The following is a 16,432-nucleotide window of genomic DNA, read 5'->3' as shown; positions in this document are numbered from 1 at the left end:
GTAACTCGACCTCAATTTTAACTTAGTTATGGAAACATTCACAACCTATCTAACAAGCAAAAAGAGCTTAATGAAAAACAGGCAAACATACTGAGACATAAACCCTTAACTGGGCTGAGATAGTTTTAAAATTCAGATACTGCTTCTGTTTCTTTTTGACTTTGTTTTAATGAAAGACTTGCCACCTAACCATAACTCCTGCATAAGAAGCCATCACACTTAAAAATTAATTTCATCTCTGATTCAAATAACAATATACGTGTACCATGTCTACAGGAGTGAGCATGTCTGCCTGCATGCAGCAGGTGAATCTGCCTTTAACAGAGACAAAAATAAAAATAAAAATTCAGCCTTACAAAAAAAATTGCTTTTTTCCCCTCATCATTAGACAATTTGTTTTTGTTGTGACTGGGTCATGGGTCTCTGCTTTAAAAATCTTCTGAGTATGATTCTATGATTCTATGAGTATGAATAGCACAAAGAAGTTAAAGGCAGCTGTACTATGTCTACTTAGTATGTTATCAGTGCAGATTGCAGTTGCCCAGCCTCCTCTACAACATGCAAGATTCCCAGATAAATGTCAACAGGACTTGACTTTTTTTCCCCTTGCCACAGGTACGTCATTGAGACTGCAAAGGAACAAAGTAATGTAAAGTCACTGAAATTGGCAGAAAGCCAATTCTACTCTCACCATGCTAAATCCATTCTAACATTCCATACACTCTGTGCATTATATCCTCAAAACAATTCTTTATGTTTGCACAGGAATTAACAGTCTATAGTTTTAGTAATAAAAATGAAAAGAAAATTAGCTTACCCCTGAAAACCAGCTGAACCCACTTTACATTAATTTGCTAATCCTCACAATGCTGGTATGCAAATATTTCCATTTTTTAGAGATGGAGAAGACAGATGCTCTAAGTGTCACCCTTGCTTTTTAATGGACAATATGTCACAATAATACCTATGAAATCTTGACCCGTCAAACTGCAGTCTGTAAATAGTCTGTAAATATGTTCAAGTCACATATTCTGTTTTTCTGATGATGGTTGCATCTTCTCTGTGATCCTCACAGATATTTTGAAATTTGCAAAAATGCCAGAGACCTGAAAGGCAGCGGCTGTTTGTATTTCTTTTGATCTTAGGGTTGCCAAGAGGTTTTCCTCTCTTGCTGTTACCTGAATACTCTCCAGCCAGTCCATAAAAGACTGAAGTACATAAATGAACGAGGAAGCATCAAGTAAGACCACAAAGCACTTTGGAGTCTGGAATATGTGTTAAGTGACAGCCCAAATAAATAGAGGCGATCAGAAAGTGCTGCTGAGGTACACAGGTATGTGCCAAAACTCCTGACCAGGCAGAACTAAGGCAGCAGATGAGGGCATTTATTTCCCAAATAACAGTTTGATGAAAAATGTGAAGAGTCAAACACGCATCTAATAAGATTGGAAGTAGAATCGCAAGACGTCAAGATTCTGAGTACTATGGAAATAATTAAATGTAATTACAGCAGTAACTACTTTAATGAAAGAAAAAAACACCTTTCCAAAATTTTTATTAGCCATTTCTCCCCTTTAAATGGCTAGATACGTCTGGTAGTTCAAAAATTCCAACTCTGAATAATCATTTTCACTGGAATACAATCACGCACTGTAAGCCATACAGTAAGCATGATTCACGTACCAGCCCAAAAAGGGGACTTTCACATTAGCAGTTGTGTTAAAACAAAACAAACAAGAGGAGAACATTGGAGGGCAGTGGGAATCCGGGAGCTGGTATACAGGCAGAGTCATCTGTGTTATTGAACGGCATTACCCAAAAAAAAGTTGCACTTCATGAAATGAGATTCTGAAAGGAGAGAAGGAAGACACAGAAAACTAGACAAGAATGTCATGTTAAGAGCCAGCGATCTTCCGTGAAGCACGAAACAGCGAAACGGTCCATGCACGAATGCTTCTCGGAAAGAACCAAAGGTCTGCCCGTCATCCTGTCACTTCACGGATTTCTCTAAACACATTTTACTCAAACAGCAGTGAGTCGGGGCAAGTACGAAGGAATTTAACATCACTAAAATAAGCATCAAGGCAATCCCACTTATGAAGGGGGAGTTGTGAATATGTATTCAAAACTTCAATAAAATGAGTCATCTCACCCAACTTCACAGAAATATCTTACACTATTTTTTCCTGCGGCATAAAATCCTTCTATCCATCCATCAGTCCTTTACAGTAGGGATGCAATTGCCTGCCAAGGTCTGTGTTTTCCCATGTCACATTAGTAACACGTTTCCCCAAAAAACAACTCAGTATGAAACTTTTCTCATCGTCTGTAACGTAGCTGCATTTATTTGTATTAAGAGCCAGCAAGACTGAACTACCTGCTGACAGAAAAAATAAGCAAGAGGCAATTAAAACAGTTAAGGGAATCAGTTTATAGTCACAACCAGAAAAGTTTGCTGTTAAATGTTTAACAAAAGCATGTTCTCGTTTCTTCAACCAAGACAGACACTGTCAAATTACACCACTTCCTCATGCCAGGGTGAGTGCCAGTAGGAAGCTCAAAAAAACACTTTTCATCCAACATATCCCATATCAAGTTCATGATCTGCCCCTAAATAGTTCTTAGCCATACACACACGAAAAATTCATTTTGTTCGATACAGAACACTGAAATATATGCAAAATGCTCTCCTCCTTTCCTCCCGCCCAAAAAATTACAACTGTGATAGCTGATGACAAAGATAAGCTAAAATGACTGGAAGCACAAATAGCATTGTTGCATAGCAACTGTTGATGTACATATGGTGATGTTTATGGAACAGAATGTAGTTCATAGCTAATGCAAAAATAATACTGAAATCAGCCTAGACGGCAAGACCTAGACAGCGAGAGGCAACTGTGCTTCGGATCCCTCTGCAGTCACCACAGAAGCCACACTTCCCACTAGCTGTGCTAAACTGATCGTCAGGAACACCGCTGCAGGTCTCGGTGATTTGCTTGGCAATGCAGACTCCGCAACGTCTCGCAGATGCAAACAGCACTGCAAAGGAGCTGGGGAGAGAAAATGAGGCTTCGTAAGATCAGCCAAGGATCATTTCTGGGAAACGGGCATCTGCTCCTAACCTGGACCAAAACAACTGCTCTGCAACCATTCCTCGCAGCTGTCCAGGCAGCAGCTGAACGTGCTGTTTTGCAACCAGTACTTTTGAATGCATATTGCTATTCCCTATAATTCACTAGAGCTGTTTCAAAATACACAAATAGCAAAAGAAAAGAAACGGGAGAAAAAAAAAAGAGTTAGTTTACACAGAAAGTGCGCTGTGTTTGAAAGCACAGACCAGATTTTTCAGCAGTATCTGGGATGGAATCCACTTTATATTAGCTCAGATCTGGTACATGCAGTAGAAGATAAGAAACTGCAATTCATTAGAGTTTGGACGTAACAAATGGCACCTCAGAAGAGCCTGTTTCCGTCCATTAACTAATTGGGGACTGCCAAAGATGCAGAGATTTGCAATGCAAGAGTGAAAGGATTTCTTCCAACTACAACAGGTATTACAACCAGTTGTGATTAAGACAAAATAAAAACCCCAGGAAACCCATTCAGCAATCTGGAGATCACACCATGCAGAAAATACTAAATTACTTGTTAAGTTTCATCTCTTTTGCTTGCTCTAAGTGGCCAGATAAGTCAACGTGAAGTGCTGAAATGGCCAGATGGGTGAACTCCCTGCAGTACCTTCTCTGATTACTGAAGATTTCAGAAGCAAACTTTGGCATCACTCATTCATTTTCTGAATCAGAAAAATCATAGAATATCCCAAGTTGGAAAGGACCCACAACGATCATCGAGTCCAACCCCTGGCTCCAAACAGGATTACCCAAAATCAGGCTATATGTCTGAGAGCACTGTCTAAACACTTCTTGAAATCCAACAGGCTTGGTGCCGTGACCACTGCCCTGAGGAGCCTGTCCCAGTGCCCGACCACCCTCTGGGTGAAGATGGTCAGTAGATAAGGATAGCAGATGTAAAAGATCTTAGGGATTTTAATGTCCTCCAGAAAGATAAAATAATAATACAAAAAAAACCACTCCTTATAAAAGAAATCCAACTGTTATATGAATTTCCCCCCATTTTAGGAGGGAATCTTGAGTTCAGTCCTCAAGAAAGGTATTGACTTAGAACAAAAGTGCACAAAGCACTTTTTTGTCCATATTTCACCCACTTTATTCGTCAAATACATCCTTGCAGATACAACATCAGAAATGCCACCTGCAGTTCTATACCAGCTTAATCTTTGGACCATGGTTCAAGCTGGCATATCAGATCCATAATACAGTGCACTTAGTAAAAGACAGAGCAGCAAGATCACCAACGCTTTCCACAAAAATACGCCAATTATAATTTGAAAACAAGCATTGGTCTATGAGAATAGGAATTAATGCATTTCAATTACTTATGACTGCATCTTACTGTGGGTTGACTGATGTGTAAAGAGGTGTAAGCTTTTACTGAGTCTTTTTCCATGGCTGATACAACTTTAACAGTTCTTTTCCATGTGGACTTTCTGGCATCAAATAGTTTAGCAGCCTTTATTTTGGGTAGTATATCCATACAGCTTTGTTCCACTCTTCAGACACCTGTTTCCACACTGCTGAAATTGGCCACGGAGCTCAAAACATATTGGAGATGCACATTCCAAGACAAGAGTGGCTGCAGGAACATGGTGTCTGTAAGCAACCAGGCTGGAATTTGGGATATATTTGTCACGTTCATTTTTACAAACAAAATCAAGAAAGAAAAGTACGCTAACGTTTGTTTTTGACTGTACTGCCAATACCAGCTTTAACACAACAGCAACACAGTTTAACACAGTTTCCTGAAAACTCACTGACTGCATGCCATGCTTGCTAAACTCAAACAAAAACAACTTTGACAGGTTCTATGCTTATTCAGTGCTTTACTCCAAACATTTCTCACTTCAATAAACTCCCTTTGCTCCTGATTAATATTATAACTTCTACTCTACTCACTAGATCAGTCCTTGAATAACATTTTCGAGTTGCTAAGAAATGCCAAGCTTTTCATTGATCAGGTAAAAATAGAACAGCTTCTAAGTACCTAAAGGTTTCAAGACACTGGCATTACAGACAGTAAAACAGAAATAAAGAGGCATCTTCTAGCTATCACAGTCTAATGACTTTCATTATAACTGATGCCAAATACTCCGCATTCAAGTTAAGCTGCAGTCACTGCAGTCATTCAAGTTACCATGAGAGGTTTTGGAAGAAGTATTTTGTATTAAAAAGTGTCTTGGAAAACAAAATACCACAAGATAGCAAACATGCAAAAATCTTGGAATGCAAATGCTACACACCTGCAATAGCTCTCTTCTTTCAAGCGTTCGGAGGTCAGGGCACAGAGAAACAACAAAAAAAAAAACACGAAGTACAACTGAAATGCTTACAAGGTCCATGAAAACTTGTTCCCTATCTCTTTCCACATATATAATCTGCAAATTATAAAAAACAGTATTTATGTGTTGCATGTTATGCACCTGAAAATAAAATATTTCAAGTGAAAAAAACAATGAAAAGATTAAATCAGTTTCAGAGAAAGGGGTAGCAACTGAAAAGTGCCTGAGTTGCAGCGTTAAGAGCTTATATTTCCAGCCCAACTGTGACAGTCGAGCTCCTTATACCTTACTATCAGCCATTACATCTGTAAAATAGATTTTAAAAAGGAGTTGGCCAAACGTACCGAGTATTCTATCTCTGTCCTGCATGTTATGATTCTCCCCCCTTGTTTATCTGATAAAGCATCACACTGCCATCACAGCAATTACCTGCCAGCCTATGAACGTGAAACCATCAGAAGCTAATCAAACTGTAGAGTTTGCTGCCCCACAGAAGGCAGAAGTATTAAAAATTATTGTATGTCTCCTGAAGAAACCAAAACCTAAGTACCTGAAACTGAGATACCTTCTGCAGACAGTAAGATAAGATCTGCAGACATCTTACTTTCCTTCACTCTCCAACATCCAAAACATGACCATGTAATTTCAGCTGAAAACCCTACAACACGTGGGACTTGTATGCAAGGCAGTCTGCTGAGCATATTGCACACTGTAACACTACCACATACCTTAAATCTAACATGCAATTTAGGACATGTTATCATGAACATCCTAATCACTCATTCAGCTACTGAACTGTACTTCAGGCAGGCCAAACAACTGGAATCCAGTGAGAAAAATGGTAACCTTACTTCTGCAGTGTTTGGTAACATGACCTTGTAAGATTTAATACACTTAAACCACAGTTATATTTTAAGAACATGTGGTGAACGGGTGTGTTTCTTACTAAAATGGACCTGATCAACCGGACAGAGGAAGAACCATCCTTTTTATAAAACTAAATTCACAGTAGAGATCAAGGGGAAAATGCATTATTTCACCTCAAAAGCACATGGGAACACAAAAACACTTTTTCCAGTGAAAACTCTAAAAGGGAACGCATAATGTACTGCACTCTGTGCTCTGTTCAGCAGACCCACAGGTGAAATGTACGAGATAACACACAAAAACAACAGTGATACATATGCAGATTACCACAAAACAAAGCCAAAATTTATTCTGAGTCTTTTGGCCTTTTCAGCATCCAGTTTATTGAAATCACGTACACTAGGACTGTAACAAATTCTACCTTACCTGCCGAACTTTCGGTGAACACTGTTAAGGTCTGTCCTCCCACGCTTTGCAAAAGAAAAGGATGTTCCCTTGGTGCACTGACAGAAGCAGGTTTTCCTCCAATATCATTGATGCTTGCAAGTTCTTCATTCAAAGTAAATGACACCTAACAGTCACAATGACCACAGTGTTACTAAACAGACTCAATGACACAGCTCTAAGAGTTATGGGGAAACAGAAAGAGAGAAAAGACAAATAGTATAGAACATTTCTACTTGAAAAACATTTCAAAAAAAAAAAAGAGTGGGGTAAGAATCTTGATACATCAATCGCTTTTTGAAATAAAGTAGTCAAAGCTTTAATGCACTTAATAAAATTTACTCATCTTTTAAGTATATTATTTTCTCTTGCAGTCAGAGAATAATTTGATTTTACTTATTAAAATGGAAGGCATAATAGGTTTTCAAGCATCATTCAGTGATTTAAAAAGTTTCACACAGCCAGTTTAGTCCCCAAGAAAAGTGCTAAGGCACCACAAGCGTTATTAGCCTGGGAACTCCAAATACAGCTCCACTGCCATATTTACATAGCAATGCCCAATTACATGCCCAATAAAGGAACTCGCAGAACGCCGAGCTGCCAGACACAGCAAGAATCCTGGAGAGGGACTCATTGTTTGGTCCAGAGTTTCTTCCAGTTCTAAGTGACAGACCTATGCGTTCGTTTAAGTAATTCTAACTAACACTCCTTTTCTCATCTCCTGGACCACCCAAAAATCAGACCATATGTCTGAGAGTGTTGGCCAAATCCTTCTTGAACTCCAGCAGGCTCGGTGCTGTGACCGCTTGGACCCTGTTCCAACTGCCTGACCACCATAAAGAACCTTTTCCTAACATCCAACCTGAACCCCCCTTGAAAGGGAAGTCCCACAATAAACTTTTGGGCAGAGCTACAAGCAGAATTCTCTACTCCTGACTCAGTGGTACAATGCTTTATCACAGATACAACAAAAAATATACGATATTAGAACCCAGAAAGCTCTAAACAATTGTTAGAATTCAAAAAATAACACATCCACAGCCTTTGGATGTGGTAGTTACTTACTTCTGTTCTTCCTTGATTTCTGCAAAAGAAAATATTTAATGTTTTAGTTTCCATAATCTACTTCCACAAGTTTAACTTCCCTGATAAAAATGCCAAAAGCAAATTCTGGTTTTGTTACTCATCTTCACTCCTGAACTGCTCTTTTTTTTTTGGATGCTGATGCCCAAGAATAAGTGGGAAAAGTCAGCAGGTGAGAACAGAAGCAGCAAAACAGCATACAAATAAAATAAAGGAGATTCTCCAGCTAGATGTGCATATTTCTTGGGTTTAAGGAATCAAACATCACATTATGGCATATTGCCACTCCCCCGTATAATTTCATGTATATATATATTCATAATCACTATAAAAGCAAGTATTTTTCAGTTTACAGAGAAATATGCACATGGTGTTTGTGAGAAACGGGATTATGTAATACAAAAGGTGCGACATTATCTATTTTACTGCAGGTAGCTTCTTCTACGTGCAATGCCAACAGTCTAAAAATTGCAACCAAGAAAGGTACAGCAAAGGCTTACTTGGAAATCCTTAGTTTTCCCACTTCACCTCTTCCTGATGCTTTATTCCATTGTTGTGACAAGTATTTGGGGACCTAAAACAAGATGACAGATTTCAGGAAAAGCAGATTTTAAAGTTCTACATAAATTATGTACATGCATGTACTTTAAATGCCTTCTTGTTGACCACTTCAGAATACAGTACGATTTAAACATAGTAGGCAATATATTCCATTAGGGAGAGCAAAAAGAATCACAGCATGGTTTGGGTTGGAAGGGACCTTAAAGATCACCCACTTCCAACCCCCTGCCATGGACAGGGACACCTCCCACCAGACCAGGTTGCCCAAAGCCCCATCCAGCCTGGCCTTGAACACCTCCAGGGATGGGGCAGCCACAGCTTCTCTGGGCAGCCTGTGCCAGGGCCTCACCACCCTCTGAGTGAAGAATTTCCTCCTAACCTCTAATCTAAGTCTCCCCTCTTTTAGTTTAAAGCCATTCCCCCTTGTCCTATCACTATAGTCCTTTATAAAGAGTCCCTCCCCAACAACGCAGCATAAAGATAAGGCCAGCGTACAGTATGTTTGTCCCAAATGAGGGAAAAACTATAATATCTTGAATCTCAAATACTATTATGCAATCATAAGAAGCAAAAAAGCTCAGCATCATATTCTTAAATTAAAGTCTCAGTAATTCTACCAGATAAAACTACACTTTTAAATATTCGCTAGAAAGTCTCATCTCTTTGGGAAGAAACACCACCACCACAGCTATGAGGACTATGATAAGACAGGCAACTCAGAGACCAAAAGGTGCTGAAAAAGAGGAGGTTTAGAGTTTGGGAGCCACAGACATTCCTTCAATAACAAAGTTTTTGATATCTGCAGCCTCAGGTGGCCTGGGCTCTTGGTGGGCAGCAAGGTGCCTCGGGGCACAGCTAACGAACCAACAAGCCTAAAGCTGGCTTTCTCCTTTTCCTACTGCAGTGCTAGCTGAAATCATAGCCCGCCTCTCTGCTCCCTGGCCAAAAAAGACCAGCTCACTACTGCGGGGTGAGCTAGGCTCCAAAACCCCGCGCTTCCACGGCCAGCCTCATGCCTCGCTGCAGCTGGTGTCCGCACACCCACGCTCTTCAGACTCCCACACGCATCCCAGCAGGCAGGTCTCTGCGTCTGCAGCGGCATTTCATTTTTCTGGGGGTAACGATGCCAGGACAACGCGCCCAGCGCTCCGCAGCGTTACCCAGGTTCTTCTTACAGAGCAGACAAGCTTAAGGAAGGTGAATCACATTTATTCTGTGAAATCAGAAGGTTAAGTGTTTGTGTCAATATCCTCCGCTACCTCTGTTTAGCAAAAAAACTGAGCACTGGTTAGAGGAGCACACATTTCCAGAGGACTTCAGAAGGTGCCACAGCCTCGTCCCGGCGAGCAGCTCCCAACCCAGCCCCTGCATTTGCTGCCTTCAGCCCCTGGCCAGTTCAGCCCCAGGGGCACGAGGGGCTTCCCTGCCTTCTCACAGCAAGAGATGGAATACAGACCTGAGACAGCAGGGACAATCTCATACCCCACTGTCTGCAGCTACCTGTAAGATGTTCAAGTGATATGGGAATTAGGGATTTTTTTTTCCCTAAAGGAAGTAGCTGAAAGCATCCTAACAGAAGTTACTACTTCCCATAAACCCTTCCTCCGTGCTCAGGATGCAGCAGTCACTGCAAGGACATATCTCAAAGACCCAAAATAGTGAATTGTTAAAGGAGAAATCCCTGTACTGTTCCAATACCAGGTAACAAAAAAGCATTCCGGCACCAGAATTTAATACCTTTCTTCTTTACGTGCTCATGGCACGTCTGGACAAATTCACATTCTTTAATTTTGCAGTCCCGGCTTAGTTCACATGATTGGTACCACAAAGCTCACGCAGTTCACAGCTACTGAAAACATCCGTGCCCACGTCGAAAAACATTGTGAGGTGCAGCCACTGAGAAAGAGAAATGTACCACATTCCGCCCTTGGTATTTTCTGTTTCAAGCAGCAAGTTGGCTCTCTGCAGTCTCATTTTTGTCTTGCATAGAATAAAGTAAGCAAAGTTTTACTTTACTGAGGAAGTAAAGTCTATCCCAGGAACTTGCTGACAAACCGTAGCCTGCAAAGTTCCTAAAGCTCTGACTAATTTAATAATAACCTTGCATTTATCCTGCAATTTACCTTGTGTCCTTCCTTAAATCAAAACAAACAAACAAACCCCACAGAAAACATCTTTGTACTGGGGCTTAACGCTTGCCTTTAGTCTCACAGCACCCCGACAACTGGGGAGTAGCTAGAAAATCCTAATGCCCTCCAACTGCTCGGCCAAACTGAATGTCAATCCAGGCTAGCACTGGGTCAAACATGTCACAGATGTGTGACAAAGCAATGAATAGGCACAGCGTACTGATATATATATATATTTCATAGTTTTTGAAGTGGTAACTTTCTACAGCAGATTTCATGCCAAATCAGATCTCATTTTCTCTCTAAAGACAAGATAAATGCCGTGACACGTGCTCTGGCTGACTCAATGGCAATATTATGATGTGCTCGCACCTAATCTCTATCTAATTTATACTGCCAGGTAATAAGGCAGACACACACATTATCAGTGGAAAAGGACTGAAGGATTCTGATGCCATTAGAATCGCTGACTTGCTATATAATACGATCAGACAGGGAATTTACTCAGACTGGGAGGCTGCAGATCAATCACGCTCCTTTCAGCTGCATGGGAAGTAGCCTCAAAGAGTGCAATTAATCATTGCCTTTCTGCCAGCCTATCCGGATTCAACGGCTACACGGAGAAAAAGAAGAAAAGGGGTGATGGAGGGCTGAGATCAAAGGATTATTTCTACCTATTTGTGGTTACTTCAGTTAAAATGAGATGGTACTCTCAAAACCATCAAAATGCTCTCAGAAATCTCTAGCTCCATGCTAATGGTGTAAGCAACCACAGGAAAGGTAAGGAATGTCTTACACACTACAGAAGTCTTAATTGGCCAGTTTCTTTTAACTTTAGCATGATAAAAGTGGAACTTACTGACAACAGGCAGCTTTCAGAATCTTTAAAATAATGTACACAAAATGTAAGAATGTACAAAATCTCAAAATAATGTAGAGAAAACAAGAGTGGCCGTTCTGTTTTATGCAGAACAAAAAGAATTTTCAAAGAATCCTAAACAGGACTTTGAAAAACACCGAGTCACAGAAAGACTGACTTGGGGACAGAGTAACTGCCCTTCTGATGGATTACTTAAAATCTTGTAGGCAAGTGGCCTTTATTCTGGGGTTCATAGATAAAAACTCTCTTCTATCCGAAAAACATACAAGATAATAACAAAAAGAAATCTGACGTACTAAGTAACACCATTTCAAGACCTCTTACGGCTGCTGTTCTCTTCTTGCTGCTCACCTCACAGGAACACCAGGGCTCCAGCACACGAGGAGCCCTGCAGATGCTGTACAACAAAAGGGCCCCTGGTCCACACATCTTCTCTCAGCTTATTCCCAACTGCTTGGCTACCTTCGGAACAAAACACACAAGCAGCCCCCACCTTTAATAAACTACTGCCCGTGTTCTGCATTCGATGAAGTTAGCTCTCTTTATATACAGTAATCTGCATGCTGCTGTATGTACTTCAGAAATCACGTAAGACTGATCTCAGGGTCTATGCTTCTGTTTTCTTTTGAGTATAAAAAAAGTAGTTAGGTAAAGCTATCATCCTTTAAAATACGAATTAATACAGCAGATTAAATTAAACCAAACAAAATAAAAACAACACAAACACATCACACAGGGAGCAAGAAATTAACAACTCTAATGGCTAATACTAAACGTGCTTCGCTTTGCTAGCAATGCATATCCAACAGCTCTTATGATGCTCTTAGCTTTCCCTAAAAACACAAAACAAAGTTATCTAAGTTGCTTTCTAGTTTTGTACTAAAGCAACCCACTGTGTTTCTTGTGTCTCCTCATACTGCTCGTGCTTCTAAAATACTCATCACCACATTTTTTTATTGCCTGTTAAGTAGTCTCTCTGGAATACTTCCCATGCCAGCATAATACATGCTAAAGGGAAATTAAATAAGCTTTTTTTCTCCTCCTCCTCCAGCAGAGCTGATTGCTCTGTCCCTGAAAGCAAGGCTGAAGTCAGCCTCCTTATCCCACCTAGCGAGGACAGGAAGTACTGGTGCTACACGCTGCCACGACCTGGCACGCGTTGAAGATCCCAGTAACAAGCCTGGTTGTCTCCAAGTTGAGGTCTGAAGGAATTTAAAGGATAAAATCCTGCAAACACCTTGCTTTGGTCTAGCAACGTTAGCAATTTTGTAATTATTTTTTTAATTATCCACGATGACAGCCAAATTATAAAGTCAGACCACACGCACGAACAATTACATGAACATTACTTGGACGAGCCGTATTTCAGCATTCCTTTTAGTCCAGTTTTCTCACCAAAGCAGGCAGCAGCCTGTGCTCTCAGAGCCGTGACAACTGCAAGCACTGATGTGCCTGAAAGCTCCTGCCTCGCTCCAAGAACCACCAAACCGTATCAGACTGAAGGTCAACCCAGTTCAGCATCCTCTTCCCCAGACGTGGCCAACAGCAGGTGCTTAAGGAAGAGCAGAACATGACAAGAACAGGAATTTTCCACAGCTTGTGGAAATTAGAATGCTTTCTAATTTCTGTGATCTTTGATTCAGCGGTCTTGAAGTAGGGGAGCACCTTCATTTTTAATATCTCAATACATTACGCTGGCACACGTTTGTCTAATCGACTGTTGAGTTTCTGCAAAGATTTGACAATCACATCTTCCTACTGCAAAAAGCTCCAAAACTTAAATAAATATTGAGCAGAACAGTACCTGCTTTGTTTGTTCTGCATGCCCACCACATGAACTAATTTGTCACACCCCTCATTCTTGCTGTAGAACTGACTCTTACCTGTTCACCTTCTCCTATCCACCTTTAACATCACTTATTACTTTACAGACATCCAAAAGACTTCACAGAATCATAGAATAACCCAAGTTGGAAGGGACCAAAAGGATCACCGAGTCCAACTCCTGGCACCACACAGGTCTACCCAAAAATTCAGACAACATGACTAAGAGCACAGTTCAAACGCTTCTTAAACTCTGACAGGCTGTGCTATGACTGCATCCCTGGGGAACCTGTCCCAGGGCCCGACCACCCTCTGGGTGCAGAACCTTTCCCTAACCCCCAGCCTGACCCTCCCCTGTCCCAGCTCCATGCCGTGCCCTCGGGTCCTGTCGCTGTCCCCAGAGAGCAGAGCTCAGCGCCTGCCCCTCCGCTCCCCTCGTGAGGGAGCTGCAGGCCGCCATGAGGCCTCCCCTCAGCCTGCTCTGGGCTGAACAAACCAAGGGGCCTCAGCCGCTCCTTTGGGCACTGATAGCTTTATGCCCTCCTTACACCGTGGCACCCAGAGCTGCACACAGTGCTGGAGGCGAGGCCGCACAGCGCAGAGCAGAGCGGGACAATCCCTTCCCTCGCCCGCTGGCAGTGCTGGGCCTGATGCACCCCAGGGTACGGTTGGCCCTCCTGGCTGCCAGGGCACACTGCTGGCTCGCGTTCAGCTTGCTGTGACCACAGCCCCCAGATCCCTTTCTGCGGGGCTGCTCTCCAGCCTCCCATCCCCCAATCTGTACACACAGCCAGAAGATCAGTCACCTTCCTAGCACAAAAGGTAACAGCATATTTGGGAATTCCCTGCACAGACAGTGTTCCTCATTCCCCTGATCACTCCTCGTGCTCTTCTCTGAGCTGTTTCTAGGCCAGCTACATCCTTTCCAAGATGGGGAGGATAAAACCACAGCTACACACAGCATGTGGGATACAGGTAATATGATGGCATAATAATATACATTATTTTAATCTTTATGCCTTTTGTAATCATGCCCAGTGCTGACTCTGCTCATTTGACTGGCACTGATGTGCCATGCTCAGAGCTATCCACACCTTCTGTAAACCCAAGATCTCCCCTCTCGAAGGCATCATCCAGCAGAGACCCAATTACTTTCCAAGTATGATCAGAAAGGGTTTCTCCTCTGTGCACGTCAGCTTACATTTATAATCTCCGATTTTCACCTGTCATTTTATCATCCTGTCCCTCAGTATCATCACATACTCCTGCAGGTTTCTGCTGTCACCTTTTATTTTTATTCCCCCAGAAAAGTTATTCCAAGCAGAGCACCAAGCAGTTTCCAGCAGTCTCCTGAAACCAGGCACTTGGGTGTCAGCATGAACTTCTTTACTGAAAGGATTGTTAGGTCTTTAAAAGACGTTTAGATTTAGAGCTTAGCGGTATGGTTTAGTGGAGGACTTGTTAAGTGTTAGGTCAGAGGTTGGACTCGGTGATCTCGGAGGTCTCTTCCAACCTAGATGATTCTGTGATGAAAGAGGAAGCTGGGTGTAGAAACCTACCCGCCCCAGGCTGGCCCTGCTGCACTTCTGAAAACCCCAGTGCTTTTTTAGAGGCACAACGAGCCACTTGGGTGCCTGAAGCATGCGTCACACCCCTCGGCACCCAGAACCGGTATTTGGGAACTGCCCAGTCCTCATGCCTTCCTTCACGTGGTCGTTCAGGGCCTGCTCCCTGTCCCCAGAGGAGGAGGCTGCTGTCTGTCCCCAGGAGGAAGAAAAGTATGCTTAGAAAGAAGGAAGCAGAGGGCCAAGACACCTTTTGCCCTACCATCTGGGACAGAGACCGCTCGCTGCCCCTGCGCCAGCCCTAAGGCGAGGGGCCCGGCCACACCGCTCTCCCTTTCCAACCGGGGGCTGAAGCAGCAGGGCCCCAACCTTTCCCCGAGCCTCGGGGCGCGGAGGAGCCGCCGCCACCCCCAAAATGGCACCGAGCGGCTCCCGGGCCTGTGCCCCGGGGAGGTGGCGGCCGCTCACCTTGACGAGCCACATGCCGGTGTTGTGCTTGGCCCCGCTCAGGTCCAGCTCGCCCTTCTCGCTCATGGCGCCGCGGCACGGCCGGCACGGAACCAGGCGGCTCCGGCTCCCGCTGCTCCCGCCCGGACCCGCGGCCCCGGCGCACCGACGGCGGCCCGCGGCGCCCAAACTGCTCCGGCCGCCGGCGGCGGAGACGGGGGGCGGAGGCTGCCGGGGCCCGCCCCGCCGCCCGGCCCCGGGGACGCCCAAAATGGCGGCCGGGGGGAGGGGACATAGGGAATAAGCTAGGTGGAACGGCACAGGGAAAACCCATGTGCTCGGAACTGTTCATTAAACAAAAAATACCATTATGCTAGCCTCATTTCAGTCCACGGGAGGGTGATTGGCCCTGTAGGTATTACAAAATTACAGAATGGTTGGGGTTGGAAGGGACTTTAAAGATCACCCAGTCCCACCCCCCTGCCATGGGCAGGGACACCTCCCACCAGACCAGGTTGCCCAAAGCCCCATCCAGCCTGGCCTTGAACACCTCCAGGGATGGGGCAGCCACAGCTTCTCTGGGCAACCTGTGCCAGGGCCTCACCACCCTCACAGTGAAGAATTTCCTCCTAACATCTAATTAAATCTCCCCTCATTTAGCTTAAAGCCATTCCCCCTCGTCCTATCACTCCAAACCCTGACCAAGAGTCCTTCCCCAGCTCTCCTGTAGACCCCCCTCAGGTACTGAAAGGCTGCTATAAGGTCTCTCCATAGCCTTCTCTTCTCCAGGCTGAACAACCCCAGCCTGTCTTCATAGGAGAGGTGCTCCAGCCCCTTGACCATCTTCACGTCCTCCCTATATTGAGGGCCCCAGAGCTGAACACAGCATTCAGGTGGGGTCTCATGAGAGCAGAGAAGAGGGGGAGAATCACCTCCCTCACCCTGCTGTCCATACTGCTTTTGGTGCAGCCCAGCATATGGTTGGCTTTGTGGGCTGCAAGCACACATGGCCAGCTCACATCAAGCTTCTCAACAACCAACATCCCCAGGTCCTTCTCCTCAGGGCTGCTCTCAATCAATTCTTTGCCCAGCCTCTGTTTCTGCTTGGGTTTACCCCAGCCCTGGTGCAAGACCTAGCACTCGGCCTTGTTGAGCACATGAGGTTCATGCGAGCCCACCTCTCAAGCCTGCCCTCTGGATGCCATCCCTTCCCTCC

At 43.7% G+C, this 16,432-nt stretch overlaps 1 protein-coding gene across 1 annotated transcript in view; it reads right to left on the bottom strand.

Moving 5' to 3' along the window:
• Positions 1-15,424, bottom strand: part of GTF2F2 (general transcription factor IIF subunit 2) — a 93,529-nt gene extending 78,105 nt beyond the window's left edge. The window contains exons 1-4 of the mRNA XM_048046934.2: positions 15,238-15,424; positions 8,311-8,384; positions 7,793-7,811; positions 6,710-6,854 (exon numbers count right to left, since the gene is read on the bottom strand). Coding sequence (XP_047902891.1) covers positions 6,710-6,854; positions 7,793-7,811; positions 8,311-8,384; positions 15,238-15,303 — 304 coding nt within the window. The 5' untranslated portion in view covers positions 15,304-15,424. The remainder of the gene's footprint in view (positions 1-6,709; positions 6,855-7,792; positions 7,812-8,310; positions 8,385-15,237) is intronic.
• Between the last annotated feature and the right edge of the window lie 1,008 nt (positions 15,425-16,432).

Source organism: Anser cygnoides, chromosome 1, assembly GCF_040182565.1.
Source record: "Anser cygnoides isolate HZ-2024a breed goose chromosome 1, Taihu_goose_T2T_genome, whole genome shotgun sequence".
Taxonomy (NCBI): Eukaryota; Metazoa; Chordata; class Aves; order Anseriformes; family Anatidae; genus Anser; species Anser cygnoides.
The sequence above is the reverse complement of the archived record's forward strand: the minus strand, read 5'-3'. Positions and strand labels throughout refer to the sequence as shown.